At 39.9% G+C, this 17,711-nt stretch overlaps 1 protein-coding gene across 1 annotated transcript in view; it reads right to left on the bottom strand.

Moving 5' to 3' along the window:
- Nucleotides 1-17,711, bottom strand: part of LOC309545738 (4-hydroxyphenylpyruvate dioxygenase) — a 75,392-nt gene that overhangs the window by 24,019 nt on the left and 33,662 nt on the right. The window contains exons 7-8 of the mRNA XM_082245082.1: nt 1,538-1,627; nt 1,124-1,230 (exon numbers count right to left, since the gene is read on the bottom strand). Of these exons, the coding sequence (XP_082101208.1) occupies nt 1,124-1,230; nt 1,538-1,627 (197 nt within the window). The remainder of the gene's footprint in view (nt 1-1,123; nt 1,231-1,537; nt 1,628-17,711) is intronic.

Below are 17,711 nucleotides of genomic sequence, written 5' to 3'. Positions count from 1 at the left end.
CACTTTAATATAAAACTAAAGTCAAATCTTTTTATTTATTTATTTTTGGATAGATAGGGGAGGTTTCCCTTCACTTCCAAAGTGAGGGAATCTCAGGATCACCAGAGAACTAGTGTCTCCATCTGAGGATTTCCTTTCTATTACTGTTCTGGATTCAACCCAAAATTTGACTGTCTTTTACTTTCACTTTCTGTGATAACGTTAACCACTTCTGGACCGGAAGGTTTTACCCCCTTAATGACCAGGCCAGTTTTATTTGTGATACGGCACTGCGTTATTTTACCTGACAATTTCACAGTTGTGCGACGCAGTACCCAAATAAAATGTATGTCTTTTTTTTCCCCACAAATTGAGCTTTCTTTTGGTGGTATTTGATCACCTCTGCGGGTTTTATTTTTTGCACTATAAACAAAAAAAAAACAACAATTTTGAAATATATATATATATATATATATATATATATATATATATATATTCACTTTCTGCTATAAAACGGCAAATATTTATTTATTTTTTTAATCTAATTTTTCATCAATTTAGGATATGCATTCTGCTACATGTTTTTGGTAAAAAAAAAAAAAGTCGCAATAAGTGTATATTGATTGGTTTGCACAAAAGTTATAGCGTCTATAAACGATGCAATATTTTTATGGAATTTTTATTTTATTTTTTTACTAGTAATGGCGTCGATCATCTCCATCTTGTCCCCTTGCAGAATGGCAATTTGCCTTGTTTACATAGGCAGATCACCATTCTGCCTCTCCCGGGGATGATTGTGGGTGGCTGGCGGACATCCCTGCTAGCCAATCATAGTGCAACCGCGCCTCAGGCGGCACAATGGCGCCATCTAGTGGCCATTGAACAAAACAACTTACAGGTACGTTGTTTCGTGCAATAGCGCCACTTTGCCGCAGTAAATACATGGCAGCTGGTCAGCAAGTGGTTAAACAGGACAAATGGGAATCTCTCAAAGGGGGCACAGGTGAATTGACAGGTGTTCTAATCCCTCTCCACTCTATTCAAAAAAAAAAAACGCAGTGCTTGATCAGTCTATTTTAATAAAGCTATTTTTATAATTTTTTATAATTTATTATAAGTGTACCTATTATCAGTATGAACTTACAAAGAAGCGAGCACCGGATCTCTAAACAGTGGCTCTTTAAAACCCGGGAGGAATAAACCTTGATACGGCCCCAGGTACTCAACAAGGGTATGTGTAGTATCTCCATACTGCAAAAGAAAAAAATAGTTAAATAGTAGCATGTTGTGCATTCTACAAGGTCTATTAGTTCTCCTAGAAAGAATTTGCTGCAGGCAAATAGCCTAGGAAGTGAAATGAAGTCCCCCCCTCCCAGTGACTGTCAGAAGGGAAAACTAGCTCATCAGAGAGAAGCCAAAGATCAAAGAGAAAGAGTTTAATCACTGGACAAAACAGGGCCTCCGGGGATAAGGGAAACAAATAGCAGCTTTCAATAATCTCTAGTGTCAGAAGAGAAATGATAATTCAATTAACCCTTCAATGAGAGTCAAAACGTACAGTTTGTAAAACAGCGTATTTCACTTTGCCACCTTGATCTTCTTCAATCCATGGCTCTTTTACAACTACTGCCCCACGTTCTTTGGCTTTCTGTAAATAAGTAAGTTACACACAGAGTTATGTTTTATATTAATTGAAAAGGTTCTCTTGCACAATTAAACAAATGAAAGCCAAACCTGCTGTTTTAAGTTAGTCTAGGGGTCTCCAGACTTTTCATTTCAAAGGGCTACATCAAATATTTTACAAATATATTTTGGGCCAAAAAAAAAAAAAAAATCAGTTTTATAAATGAATGAGTTCCCCTTTACTTTAGAGACCCCATCAGAACACCCTTACATCTGGATCCCCATCAGAGTCCCCCATTTACATCAGGGTCCTCATAAGAGACCCCCCTTACCTCAGAGTCCCCATTAGGGTGCCTATTCGTGTTCTCCATTACCACTGTAAAACTTATAGCATAACTGTAGCAGCAGGGTGGGAACTGGAAGACAGAACAGGTCTGGATGGAGGCAGTTTCTACCATTCAACAATGGGGTTCATGACAACTCAGTGAGGGGGAACCTGTGCTAGGCAGCCTATACTGACCTGTAGCCTCAATCTGTGCATACTGAGGATACGAAACTGGTCCCAGCTATAGGGCCGAATATAAAATCAGGATGTGGCCTCTTGGCCATAGTTTGGTGACCCTTGGTCTATGCAAAATAATTAATTTGCACTGAGAGAAAAACAGTACAGCCCAATCAGCAGATATAGCTGTCTACATGTAGTAAATTAACCAACTATAGGCAGAAATAATCAAATATTGATACAAATGTAGCAACATAAATCTGACAATGGTTCATTGTATCCACACTATATTCAAAGCAAAGAAAAAATGTTGTCTTGCATTGACCTACATTAACTTAGAACACTCAGGGGCATATTTATAAAAGATGTGCAGAGTTATTCATTTTGTGTAACTGCATGTACATTTGTTCTGAGTGAAAGCTGGCAAATAGAATGTTACTAGGCTTTTTTCTCTCCAGGTTAAATGATCTACATTCATAAAAGCATGAATCAGGAAAATACTGCATTATGGCCAGATGGATTATTGTAAATATGTATTTATTTTTTATGATCACAAGTAAGGAAGTCATAAGTGATAGGATATCTTTCCACTGTGTGATAACCAATCTTAGTTGTCACAGGAACAAGTGTCCTGATTGGAAGATATCCCCTCTATTCCTGTTCTGGTGGCAACTCAAAATTTTGAATTCACCCTCATTTTCATTCCCGGTGACATTGATTATAAGGACAAAAAGAAACAGAAAATCTCCTTAAAGTGGTTAAGTCAACACAACAAAAACATCCTATCCCCTCTGTAACATAACGTTATGTGCCTCTATGTCTGTGTTATATAAAAAATATGTTGATCCTTACCTATATTAGAGCGTCTCCCAGCACTCACGTGACTCCTCGGCTCCCTCCTCTCCCCAGGCTGAAAGCTATAGCGGGTTGGACCGAGCACTCCTGCTGACGCAGCTGGAGAGGAGAGCCGAGGAGTCACGTGATTGCGGGGAACGCTCTGATATAGGTACAGACTGGCATATTTTTTATATAACACAGGGGCACATAATGTTATGTTACAGAGGGGATGGGATGTTTTTATTGTAGTTATAATAGCAGCAGGAGGGGAGGGGGCGGGCACTGACACAGAGCAGACAGGCAGGGCTGGGAGGGGAGGGGGGGAGAGGATGGGGGAGAGGACAGAGAAAGACAGAGCAGGGCTGCGGATGATGGAGGTACATAAACTGACCACGGTGTCAGGGCTCAGCAGCCCTGATTAACCGTGGTCAGTTTACAGGGGGGCGTGTATAGCCAGGCAGGATCAGCCAGATTTTTTAGGTGATAGAGGGGGCCAAATTACACAGCACAAGCACTGTGTTGTTTTTCATGATTTAAGGGAACAGGATCTGTTTTTTTTTTTTTTAGGGTAATGGGGACAAAGACAATAAAAAAAACTTGACCGTTCTGACCCCTTACCACTCTCTGCAAATCTAAAAAATAAAAAGTTTTGTCTTTAGGTATTCTTTAACATTATATATAAAAATGATCATACACTTGCAAATCCCGCCATTCTATTTGCCAGACAGCTTTATCTTTATTGTATTTGGACAAATACACAGGGGACATTTGAAAGAGCTGATTATTCAGTTATAATACAGAACATTTGATTTTTGTGTGGGATAATAAACTAAGTTTTGCAATTATTTACTGGACAACTTAAATGTAGTCATTTTATGACTGTGGCTCTGTCTCCACTTCAAGATCAATCAGCAAATGAATGGAAATCCTGCTGCCTAGTCGTTGATTTATTTTTTTGTGGCATTTATATTACACGCTGTCAAAAGTTTTATTGGATAACACTGTCCCTGTGTGGAAAGTATTAAGAAGATTAGGACAGTCTGTGAAATTTTGAATAAGTAGTGGCTCTCAATTCTTCCTGTAATAAAAAGTAAAATAATAAGTCTATTAAGGGGTCTTTTTTTGGCACGGGTCCAGGATTGTTAAACTACTTCGGCACTAGAGCAGTTTTTTCACTGTTTGCACACATGTAGAAATATGCATCTTTGGCTATAAAATTACTTAAAATGGTAGTAAAGGCATTTTTTTATTTATACCCTACAGGTAAACCTATAATAAGGCTTACCTATAGGTACAGTAAATATGTCCTACACATGCACCGTTTAGGAGTTATGTACTTTAGCAGTGCCGGTGATGTCATAATGTTCATAGAGAGAGCTGTGCTGAAGCCATGTCTCCCTTGTGCAAGCATGGGAGTGATGTCATTGTCATAGTGGCTCGGCCAGTCAAGCAGCCGCAGCCCACGAACCCTGGAAGGAAGACTGGGTGAAGTTGGAAGCCCTGTCAGTGGGTGACAGCGCGCCACTAGAGGGCTTCGTTCTCAGGTAAGTCTTTAATAATGTGCTGGTATGTGATACTAGCACATTATGACATTAATGTTTTTGTGGTTTACTACTGCTTTAAAATCCCCAGAACATTGTATATTTTCTGAAAGTAGAGGACCTGTATAATAAAACATTTGTGCAACTGCTTTTTAAATAAATACTTTAAGGAAAAAAATATAATAAAATTAATTTTAGTTCAAACACAAACTATATAATGCCAAATTTTCTGGTAAAATATAAAAGATGAGGTTACATCAAGTAAATAGATACCAAACACATAAATTGCATGCGCCTGTCATATCGTGAAAACTATGGTACCCAAAAATCTCCATAGGCTACATTTAAAAGCCTTTACAGCTCATCAGTTTAGAGGTAACTATAATCTATGGTGCTAAAATTATTGCTCTAACTTCAACATTTGAGGCAATAACTTATATGTGTGGTGCGATCTCAGTTTACATACATGTGTGCACTATGGGCCATGTTTGCATTTGCGGGTGTGTGCAGGGCTGTGGGGGCTACAATTATTTTTTTTTTTTTTTACTTTTTTATAATTTTTTTTCTTTTTACTTTTTCTTTTTACTTTATTTTTATTCAGCAGCCAGATTACTTTTACTTTACTGCCAGCAGCCAGCAGAAGAAACAGAGCTATTGCAGCCATCAGCTTGTGCTTATCCTTTCACTCTTTGGATGTACTGTACATAGCATGTCCAAAGAACTGAACTAGTTAACAGAAATCCCCCTAAATCTCAGGGACAATTTAAAAATCACATTATTCAGCCTTCACTGTTGACTCATATGCTTTTCACCAAAATGTTGAGGTTGTGCCAAAATCTCCCAGTTGTTGCTGCAATTTTTAGGGAGGTTAAAACTTTCACTTTGGCTGATCCCTATCCATGAATGCAAGGCGCTTGCTTGTACCTTTTTATTTCTTTGTGGCACAGAAATCAATAAATACTCATCATCAGACTTGACTTCGCCAACTTTGGGACCCTGGCATGCCCCCCCCCCTCACTATCTGATGGGGCACCTCTATTAGAAGCTAAACGTGTGAATGCATGCCAAAGCTCCAGAATTGGAGAACTGAAGACTTCCTTCATTTAGGATTTCCATGCTATTGAGATAATGTTATGTGCAGAGATAAAGTATAATGAAAGCAGATTGTGTTCCTAACCACTTCCTGATTGGCTAACTCATATGTGCAGTTGGGCCTCAACACCCACATTCCACACATATGAGTCCATAGTGCACCTCTGTTGTGTGCTGGGAGTGCGCTCACTGATCAGGCAATCCGCCTCTGCCCTGTCATTCAGAACCCCTTAAAGGGTCAGCATGGGTGTAAGGTAGCCATACATGGCTCAAGGAGAGAAAATCAACCTATTCCCCTATTCATGCAGCACTGTTAGAGGAATCTCCACTGCTGCTTGTTGTATTCAGGCTGCCATGGTACCTGTAAGATTTCCCTACTGGATTTTCTGTGAGACATAGCAATTTGCATGAATTTTACTAGAAACTACCAAACACTGAAATCAACAGCTTGAGATGTATAGCCTTTTTACTTTACTAGCTGTTTTAAATCTGTTACTTGGAATATAGCTGTCACTGAGTTTGCTAGGTTTGAGATATAAAGGCGGTCTGTTGTTGAAATAAAGTTTTGGCCTACATTCAACCTTATAGCCACTAGCATTTTAGGAATCACTTAACAGCTAGCAAATGCTGCTAAGTCTTTAAAGATATGTAGGCATCATCCTACTTGTTCTTATCTATAAGAAGCTTGAGTATGATCTAAATGTACAAGACTACAACATGATAATATACGTCATGTTTATTCTTTTTGTTTACCATTTTTACCTAAAAATGGTTTAAAAAAAAAAAACAATCAGGGTTTATTCATTACCTTTTTAAAGTATACATTTAGATCTAGTAAGCAGTATGTGACAAAGGAGGGAAATAATGGTTTATGATAGTAAAGTATTCCTCTCTGTAAAAGTAACAATACTGTATTTCTTTGTGTATGTGTCAGGAAGTGTTTTACGAGCTTTCCGTGGCACTGAAGAATACAGAGTAATTTTAAGGAAGAGTCCAATTTTAAACCAGGTAACTAAACTCTATTAGTCTCTGTGTTCAGATTTCTTCATTACACCTTCTCTTCTGACCATACTAAGATCATTTGCAAACAAACTATCAAACTCTTAGATGATCCTTCCATGCCCCAACATGCACATCCTTTACCGCCAGGAGCACATGCTTAACTTTCAGAGATGGAAAAATTCCAACCTGCCAAATCCCTTGGGATACTAGTCTCCTGAAGTGCCTAATTCCTATATCTTCCTCATTCACAGTATTGTTTTTACTCTACAAATCCAGAGGCACTTTAAATAGTAATTTCAGTAGACCATTTTGCCTGTTTTATCTATCTAGTGATTTATCAATCTAGTGATTGGCTTTGGCATGACAGCAGTTCAGGTTTTTAGTGGTCCAATATGCTCTCTGTTTAGTGCTCCAGTCAACAAAGCACTGCTGATTTAACCACTTTACCACTAGAGCATTTTGCTGTCTTACGTCTGGGCCACTTTTTGCGATTCGGCACTGTGCGACTTTAACTGACAATTGCGCGGTCATGCAACGCCGTACCCAAACGAAATTTACGTTCTTTTTTTTCCCACAAACAGAGCTTTCTTTTGGTGGTATTTGATCACCTGTGCGATTTTTACTTTTTGCGCTATAAACAAAAAAATAGCGTTTATTTTGAAAAAATAACAATATTTTTAAATTTTTTTTATATGAAATCCCCCCCAAAAAAGATGTAAAAACCAATTTTTTTTTTAAATTTTTTTGGCCAATTTGTTTTCTGCTACCCATGTTTGGTAAAAAAAATCACAATAAGCGTATTTTGATTAGTTTGCGCAAAAGTTATTGCGTTTACTAACTATGGGAAAGATTTCTGTAATTTTTGGTGTTTTTTTTTTAACGCGTAATGGCGGCGATCTGCGATTTTTTTTTGCAGGACTGCGACATTGCGGTGGACAGATCGGACCCTTGACTGACATTTTTGACACTTTTGGGGGTACCAGTGACATTACTGCAGCAATCAGTGCTATAAATATGCACTGTTACTGTAAAAATGACACTGGCAGGAAAGGGGTTAATTTTATTGGAGAGGGAGGGGTTAATGTATGCCTGGTGCTTACTAACGTGTGGGGGGGGGGAGGTGACTGAGTGAGCCAGGGACAGATCGGATGTTCAGCTATGCTGAACACTCCGATCTGTCACTCCCTGTCACTTAGGAGATCCGCCCGCTCTGTTTACACAGGCGGGCGGATCTCCAAACTGGATTCCCTGACGATCGGGGCAGAGCAGCGGCGATCGCCGCTGCTCCTCCCCTGGCCCGACTCCCGCTGTGAATGAAAACAGCGGGAGCGCGCCTCCGGCGGCGCGCGAGCGCCGCCTACAGGGGGAGGAGTCTGGCGACGTAGGTCTACGTCGTCAGACGATAACGAGCCACTTTGCCGCAGTAGTACTACGGTACTCAGCGGTAAAGTGGTTAAAAAATGTATTTGTTACTGTAAATGCAGTCTGTGATTAACTGAAATCCAGTATCAACATCAGTTAATTCTTAAAGCGGTATTAAACAAAACATTTTTATATTGCTGCATACTAATTCTTAACTGTGGTGACTGCATTTGTTTTCTTTTTAGGCTTTTTCCCTTTATTTTCACCTGTTGATCTGGCCAGTAAGCCTGCTCGTTTTCAGCAGACTGAACTGTCCTACAAAAGTGGCAGTTAGAGTGGTAAGACAAACCACTTAAAGTTGAATTCTAGGAATTCAGTCACTTTATAAAAAGTGAAGGCACATTATGAGTTATATCCTAAGAGCTGCATGACATCTCCCAGGCTCATCTCTATTATTTACATTTGACAGGTTTATTGCTCTGCTGGAGAGACACTCTGGTATCTGAGAGGAGAGAAGTGCACAGAGCTGCTATGCCTGCCTTTCCTCCCTGCAGCCCATTCACAGAAGCCTTGGTATTTTTTAAATGTGTCACATAATACCAAGGCGTCTGTGAATGGACAGGAAGAGGAAGGGGTCAGGCATTGAAACTGCAGCGAATCTCTTGGTCAAGATGCAGAGCTCAGAAGGTTTAGCTTTGCTCTCCCAGAACTATAGCAATAGCTGTCTTCTGGGAGTACTATAAATCTGTCAGATATAAATAATAGAGCTAAGCCCAGGAAGTGTCATGCACTTCGCTGGACCTAACTCATAGTGTGCCTTCATTTTTTTTATGAAGGAGCTGAATTCAGCTTTAACACTGACAGGGGTGCTTGCAAGTGTCAGCTTTTATTCATTTAGACCAAATTAAAAACACTGTTTGCTGTAACTGCTTAAAAAGTGTTAGCTGAAAAGTCAAGTCCATTTAAACCTGCTAGCTAGTTTAACACTACCCTCTCCTCATACTGACCATGCTGTTGCCCAAATGTGCCCTTTTTCCAGAATAGATTAGTACATTTACTGTTATTATAGACGTCTACATCTAGCTTTTAGTGCTGTACCCCCACATTACCCTTTGCTAGATGATTCCTATTTGTGGTGCCTTTTAGACACCAGCAGGGGCTGAACACATGGCAGCTGGTGTGCACAGGGAGGAATAGTACCAAACCCCCTTTTTTTTGTTAGAACCTATTTGAATTGTCAGCCAATAAGTTATATTGGCTGCAGAACAGTGCATTGCATCACAATAACCTGCTCTGAAAAAAGTAGTAGTTGCAGTGATGTGAACTGCCCTGATAGGGAACAAGGCTTTTTGTCTTGCCTTGCATTGGGACTGCACTTGGCAAGGCTGTCCAGCATAGTTTCAACACACCTGGTGTCAATGGGCCCCTTGGATCTCCTCCAGAGCTGAAAAAGTAAATGAGTATATTTGAAGAAAAACACTTGAAAAACAATTGTTGACATTTGAATGGCCGACTTCTGTAACAACAAAAAGCTAGCAGTGAGCAACTTTCTATTAACGCCAAAGGAGTTGATATATAATGTAGCTGCACCATCTAGTGGACATATCATATAACTGCTGAAAGTTTTGCAATGCAATTACCTTTAGAAGGGCCCAGACATAACAAACGTTACTCCTATATGCTTAAAAGCCCAAAGCTTCCATATTATTTACTATACTATATATGCACTGTGACTGTATGTTTATTTGTTTGGCTTTTTGCTACAGCATTGGTTAAAATACTGTGTGTGAACAGCATGCTAGAGAGTCAAACCGCTGTACCCCCCCCCCCCCCTCCCACACACACACACACACACACAGTGACTTTCTTAACAGTACTCATGATCTTTGATCAGCGCTGTTTATTGTAGCAATGGTGTAGCAATGTGTACCCCTAAATAGAAGGAAAAATTCGTAGTGAAGGGGGACTAAGTGTATAGGAGTAGAGGGAAGCATTATAGAATTAAGTAAAGACAAAGGAAATTGATAGTCTATATACATAGTAGAGAAAAAAAATCATTATATTCAGAAAAAAGAACAAAACAGTGTAAGAGGCAGTCTAAGGCCTAGTTCACGCTCCAAAAGAAATTTGTGATGCTTAGCACCCTACTCCTGCGCTCAGATACAAGGCTCCCAGACAACTCCTATCACGGGACTCATACTTGGCATCCCCAATGGCTAGGCCTTGCTGCCCTCTATGACCGGGGTGGTCAACAAATCACTGCAAACAAACAAACAGAAAGGGTGCACCGGTCTAACGCATTATCCTCAATAAAGCTTTATTAATTACAGATATAAAATGTCTACTCACAAACAAGTGAGTCACTGGCTCTGATGAAGAGGCTAAGCCTCGAAAGCGTTAGCCGTTATTCCAACAAAGACTGTGGACTCTATAACTATGGACTCCATCGTTTAAATCTGAGACATGCTGGTTTACATCACTTGTTTGTGAGTAGACATTTTATATCTGTAATTAATAAAGCTTTATTGAGGATAATGGGCTAGGCCGGTGCGCCCTTTCTTTGTTTGTTTGTAAGGCCTAGTTCACACTGACAATGCAAGCAGGCATTTAAGGGGCGTAAGGTATTTACAGGCATCATTTTATACAAACATGTACACAATTTAGGATGGATTGATAGAACAGATGGGCTGGCAGTAGTATTTCTTTACCTTTACAACCACTTTAGGTTTCTGAAGTCTCTCTTGATATGTTTGCCCCCTCAGACCTTTTACTATTTTTGTTGCCCATCTCTGGGCTCCTTCTATCTTATCAGTATCTTTTTGTAAGTGAGGTCTTGAGAACTGGACACAGTATTCTAAAATGAGGTCTCAATAAAGATCTATATAGGGGAGTCAGAACCTCTTTCCTCCTGCTAGTGAGCCCTCTAGTGATGCATTCATTATGCCACCTGCTTTTCCCTCTGCATGGTCACACTCTTTGCTCATTTTGCAATTATTTGAAATAAGTGCCCTCAAATCTTTTCCTATGCAGTGCTTGGCAACACTGTATCCCCAATATTGTACTCTATCAAGGGATTATTTTTCCCTAGGAACATTATTTTACAATCTTCCAGCAATGCCAAATCATATTCCATGTTACAGACACATCCAGGAAAATCAACTCTATTGCACGCCATCATGTCTTCAGCTAAAATACACAACTTACCCACCACAACTTTAGTTGTATCATGTATAAATTAGATTAAATAGATCAGGACCTAGCACAGAGCCTTGTGGTACACCATTAGTGACTTGTATCTGTTTTGATTGAATTCATAAATTGAGTGTTGTGACTGGTGCAAAAATAGGGAATTCCATACATGAGAAAGTGGGATATAAAAAAATCCTCCCCAATGAAGGCAGATACAGGAGGCTCTGGGGACTATCATATGTGATATACTCAGCCACAAGGCTGCATAAACACTGTTATGTTATAAAATGCTGCTATCTAGTGCACTTTAAAGCATGTTTTACTGAATTTTTAGTGTATACACAGAGTAAAAGTAGCGCTAGGGCATGCTACAGCAAAGTATGTCTATGACGTTACGACCTAAGTCCACCCCTGGTACCTGGTAAGTTCAAGTGACACTTCTGCATTAAAGCATGTGCATTTTAATTTGTGCATCTTTTCTCGTTAACAAACTTATTGGCTTATAAATGTGCATTTTTGTGTGTTTTGCATGCTTTTTAACACACATAACAGTATCAAAGTACATTTTAAAATGCAAAGGTTTGACTCCAGTTTTTGAGCTATGGACACCTTAAAAATGTAACAACTCAGATACCTTGCAGTTCCCATGCATGAGAGGCTACTTTTTTTTTAATAATCAACATTTTTATTCTGAATTATACAAGGAGTAATGAAAATACAGAATAAAAAAAAAAGGGTCAAACATACCAAGTGAATTGACAGGCTCATATAACAGGAATTGATGTAACAAAATCAATCTATCGCCAAATAAGGAAACAAGAAAAAATTACAGGTCTAGTGTAGAACATAATAAGGAAGTCACTGAGGACTTCCAACCATTCCCACACCAACGTCAACACGGGCGAGAGAGAACAGGGGGATAATAGACCGGAGCGAGGCTGATAGCACCGGGATGCCAGTTTATTTGGGCAGACCTGAAATATTTCAGATATAATCACGCTTCTGTTGCTTTGTCTACATATCTTCAGTATTATTAAAAAGTAATGAGAGTCGGTCAAGGACAAAAAAAACATTCCAATACCTGGGAATCAGGGATTTGGCTGCATTGAGCAAGTGGGGAGTAACACTCCTTTTATATAATTTTAAGGAGGATGGCACCCTGTGGAAGAGAAAGTGAAGGGGGGAGCTTTCTATGGGTTGTAAGGTCGTCTTTCTGATCCACGGGGCGATGGCCTCCCAGAAGTTCCTGATCTTGGGACAAGACTACCACAAATCGGGAAAGGTGCCCCGTTGTCCACAACCTCTCCAGCACCTGGAATCCGCTATTGGAAACATTTGGGCTAGACATGATGGTGTTCTGTACCACCTGGTAATACATTTATATAAAGACTCTTGGATATGTGAACTAACAGAGGTAGAACGCGTAAATTTAAATATCCTCTAACCTTGAGAAGGGGTAAGCCACTGACCCAAATATTTTTCCCATTCTTTAATATAATACGGGACTGTTGAGGACTGCAAGCCCAACACTAACCTGTACATTTGGGATAGTAGAGGTTTACGATCCGGGAGGTTAATACAGAAGGATTCAAAAGAAGCAAGGGTATCAAAAGACCATAGAAGGGGTGCAATTTGTGTAGAAAATCTGCTATTTAAAAGTGTCTCGAGGTTGCAAAGGGAGAGGTATTAGGGTGGGGCAAATTTAGCACAAGCAATCTTTCTGTCGGAGCCCCAGGCACCAAAAAACCTTGTTCTTCCCCTGCCGGAAACCAAGGATACCCTCCCAGGGGTACCAGAGGAGATATCTGGGGAGCATAGAGACCTGTCACATTTAGTTTATCCCAGAAAGCTAGTAAGGATCTGGTCAAAGGGCAGGTCCAATCAGATAGCCCCCTGGAGCCAGCCAGAATCCAGGGGGCCCTCAACAGATTTTTCACTTCATACTACTCAACTCAGGATATTGTGCATTATATACTCTTCATTCTGAACATTGTGTTGTACATAATTTACTGCAAGCCACTACACTGAGCTTTACCTGTACTTTATAGCTCCATACCATATACTCCATATCACTCAACTCTGTACATTGTGCCATCCATTATATACACGACTTTGTGTTATGTATTCTCTTGTTATGGTATACATTCCACATTCTACTACATAAGGTGTGTAAAGAAGATCTTTATCCACCCAAAAAAAAAAAAAAATTCAAAGTCAGCAGCTACAAATACTGTAGCTTCTGACTTTAATAAAAAGGACAACTACCAGTCCAGGGATCCAGCACCATCCTCACCCAGGCCAGGTCTTTACTGTCATCGGCATGTTTGCTTTGGGAAGACTGCTGTATCTCCTTGCAGCTTCACATTCAGCTTCCCACTGCACATGCATGAGCTCAGTAGGAGAGAAGGGGGTAGGAGGCAGAAAAAACAGAACTTCTACTTTTGGGTTAAGTTCTGCTTTAACTAGTGTTTTGTTCCTGTTTGTGACCCCAGGTATATATTTTTTTATGTAGTAAAAATGGGGAATTAACCGCGCTAAAGGAATAAAACAAACAAGCAGCAACTTCAAGTGTGACCACACCCTAAAGAAATATGTAAATCAAGTTGCGCTAATGTGATCTATGGAGGTATAAAGTCCACAAAGTCCCAATATTGATGACAGATGGAAAGTATCTTGGGTAAGATCCTGAACCCGACTCCCTTAAGAGTGTACGCTTACCAGATTAAGGAAAAAATGAAGCGGATATGCTTAATCTTGTCACTTTGATAGAAGATCCAGGCCCGTGTGAGCAGTGAACTCGGAGGTCATTGGATCATGTAAAAAATACAAACAAACGCAATAGCGTAAAACCCAACAACTAATATAGTATCACCTTGAGTGTGACTTAAAGTAGAGATTGGGAAACGTGTAAAAAGCTGCCACCAAGATAGCTGAGTAAAACGAAAAATTGAGGGGTAAATACCCCTACCAAAACAGATGCAGGATAAGGTGCAAAAAATGATCCAGTTGGAGTTGCCTCTTACCAGACAAAATTAACTTATAAGCCCAAGTGAAAGATAACAGTATTGAAGATATGTGCTTGGACCATCACCAGCTAGATCAGCCTCTTACCAAATACAAGTTAAAGCAAGTGTGTAGAAATCAATCCAAGTGACACAGGATGCAATGCCAGAAAAGCACCAGTAGGGGTTGCCTCTTACCAGATATTAGACTCAGTCAAGCTTGTATGGAAATCAATAGTCAGGGTCCAACCATGAATTCTGGGACAAATCCTCGCTGAGCTCTAGCCCGGACTCTTCAATTGGCTCTCGCTGCACAACAGATTACACCAGCGCACACCGGAACCTGCTTTTGTCTGGTAAGAGGCAACTCCAACTGGATCATTTTTTGCACCTTATCCTGCATCTGTTTTGGTAGGGGTATTTACCCCTCAATTCTTCGTTTTACTCAGCTATCTTGGTGGCAGCTTTTTACACGTTTCCCAATCTCTACTTTAAGTCACACTCAAGGTGATACTATATTAGTTGTTGGGTTTTACGCTATTGCGTTTGTTTGTATTTTTTACATGATCCAATGACCTCCGAGTTCACTGCTCACACGGGCCTGGATCTTCTATCAAAGTGACAAGATTAAGCATATCCGCTTCATTTTTTCCTTAATCTGGTAAGCGTACACTCTTAAGGGAGTCGGGTTCAGGATCTTACCCAGGATACTTTCCATCTGTCATCAATATTGGGACTTTGTGGACTTTATACCTCCATAGATCACATTAGCGCAACTTGATTTACATATATATTTTTTTTTATGCATGACAGGTGTAACGGAATCGCAACCCACACTGTACTTGTGGGCTTCTGTCAGTATACAGCTTCCTCCCAGTTGTGACCATAGATATCAGATTTTCCAGCCACCCCCATACAAAGTTAGCCGACAACTTAGCTTGTACTTGAATCTTCTCCTTTTATTGAACAGTTTCATACTCACTTTATACACACATGAGCACATCCCCCTCCTGATCAGATTACCACACACAGGTCAGGGGTTGCCTGATTACATTATCATATGCAGATGAAATTGTATACAGAAATAGAATTAACCTGAACTAATTATCTAGCCATCTGGACAGAACAATATGTGAGTTCATTAACATTTAACAGTGGAACAGACAGGCTTAACAGAATACACGTCTCACCTCAATACACAAACAATGGGGAGAGCCTGTCTCTGACATTGAAGTTCAATGCACATTATCATAAGTAAACACAGAACCCATTTGAAGCAATCCAAACCATTAAAAGTATCTGTCTTTCACTCCCAGTGACTTGAGTACCGTCACAACAGGTTTTAACATTTCACATTTAATTTTTTAAAACATTGTAATACTTTCTTCTAACACTGTGGGGGTAGTTATAAAGCAGTGGATGTAACATTCATTGCAAGTGAATCAATTCGTGTAATTTAAAACACATGTGCCTGGAAGATACACCTGCAGTGAATGTTTGATGAATGTCACATTCACTGCTTCATAATGTACTGCCTTGATTTCTGTGTGCAGCCTATGCATAGAGAGAAGATACTGGGAAAGATTTGTTTATAAACAAACCTCTTATGATAATGATTGGATATCATAGTGATCACATACTCAGGAACTGTGCTGAGATTTGGGATCTACAGCTTTTTTGTGACAGATTGGTATCGGGACTAGCAGAGCGCACCAGTGTAGCGTCATCACATTACAGTGAACTGTACCTAAAAATGTAAATATACACTTTGTGGGTGTCGAGGTGTTAAATTAAATCAGTTTATCAGTTTTTCAGTCCTCAGGAGGGATGTGTTGGAGCTGGAGAGAGTCCAGAGAAGGACAACTAAACTAATTAGGGGATTGGAGGACCTTAATTATGAAGAGCGTCTGCAATCGCTTGATTTATTCTCCCTGGAGAAGAGACGCCTGAGGGGGGACATGATAGCAATTTTTAAATATCTCAATGGGGATCTCAGCTTAGAAAAAAAGCTGTTCAGTCGAAGGGATTGCATGAGGACTCGGGGGCATACAATGTGATTAGAGGAGAAGCGTTTTAACTTCAGGCAACGTGAGGGGTTCTTTACTGTTAGGGCTACAAGATTGTGAAATTCTCTACCACAAGAGGTGGTTTCTGCGGGTAGTATGGTGGCTTTGAAAAGACTTCCTGTATTAGACGTACATCTCGGGGATCAGAACATTCAGGGCTATGTGAGATGATTACAGCCACACATACCTACACAGGTTGAACTGGATGGACTGTTGTCTTTATTCAACCTCACCTACTATGTAACTATATGTAAATATGTACTGATTGTGCTTCATCCAGAGGTATTAGTCCCACAATATTGCTATGCGCCATCCCTCCTTCCAGTTCATTACCACAGCAGTACCCACCAGCCAGCAGTACCCACCAGTCAGCAGTACCCCCAGTAGTACCCGCCAGCCAACAGTACCCACCAGCTAGCAGTACCAGCCAGCAGTACCCACCAGCCTGCAGTACCCACAGCACTCGGCAGTACCCGCCAGCAGTACCAGCCAGCAGTACCCACCAGCCAACAGTACCCACAGCAGGACCCACCAGCCAGCAGTACCCACAACAGTTTCAGCCAGCAGTACCCACAGCAGTAACAAGGGGTAATCCATTTCACAGTTTTATTTCAAATAGTTAATAATATATATATATATATATATATATATATATATATATATATATATATATATCTTTAAAATAAAAAAAGAAGAGAGAATCATGATCTTCATTCTAAGCAAAAAAATAGTTATTCTCTTTTTTGCCAGAATCGTGCAGCTCTAATGTGAACACGGGCCATTGAAATGAATGGGATTTTGCTTGTTGGTAGTTTGAGACTTCAGAAATTAGCATTTTAAGAGCTGAAAAATGCTCAGGTGTGAACAGGGCCTTAAAGAAATTTTGCAGCTCAATACTTCAGAAAAAGTTTAACCCCCCCCCCTCTTTTTTTTCCCATAAATGTTGTAAGTTGTAATTGTTTTGTTAATGTTAAATATGAAATCTCTGTCTAAAGATTCAAATTACAAAGCTTCATTGACTTGGCACAAAAAGACAGTTATGTGGCCATTATTCTGAGATCATCTGGAACATGGACAAAAAATATACTGCGCTATATAACCAGGCCAACAGCCTAATTAGGATGTGTACGGCAGATCTTGTGAAAAAAAATATATAATTTCTGTTAGGTGTAACATTATCTATTATGAACCAAGTGGGTACAAGCCACTAAGCAAATACATTCCTAAGCTGATCTTTACAATAAATATATTTTTAATCACGGAGTAATTTGTGCTTCTAAGCCTTTGCGTTATTTTCCTCCGCGTGAAGCCCTCTCGCCAGCTCTTCACTCCATTAGCTTATTTGATTTGGCTGTGATGTCACTGAGCTCAGAACTTTGCCCAGTCTTTTGCAAACAGCTTTTTTTCTTTTTTTTACAGATTAAACAAGCCTGTCTTTCAAAGCGCCGTCATGTTTATTCTCACATTAAATCTTAACCACAATTCGTGTGTCACACTTCAACTAGATTTTCATACT

This window comes from Pelophylax lessonae (assembly GCF_965119305.1).
Source record: "Pelophylax lessonae genome assembly, chromosome: 2".
In the NCBI taxonomy this organism is placed as follows: domain Eukaryota; kingdom Metazoa; phylum Chordata; class Amphibia; order Anura; family Ranidae; genus Pelophylax; species Pelophylax lessonae.
Note: the sequence above shows the minus strand (reverse complement) of the source record. Positions and strands in the feature narration are given on the sequence as shown.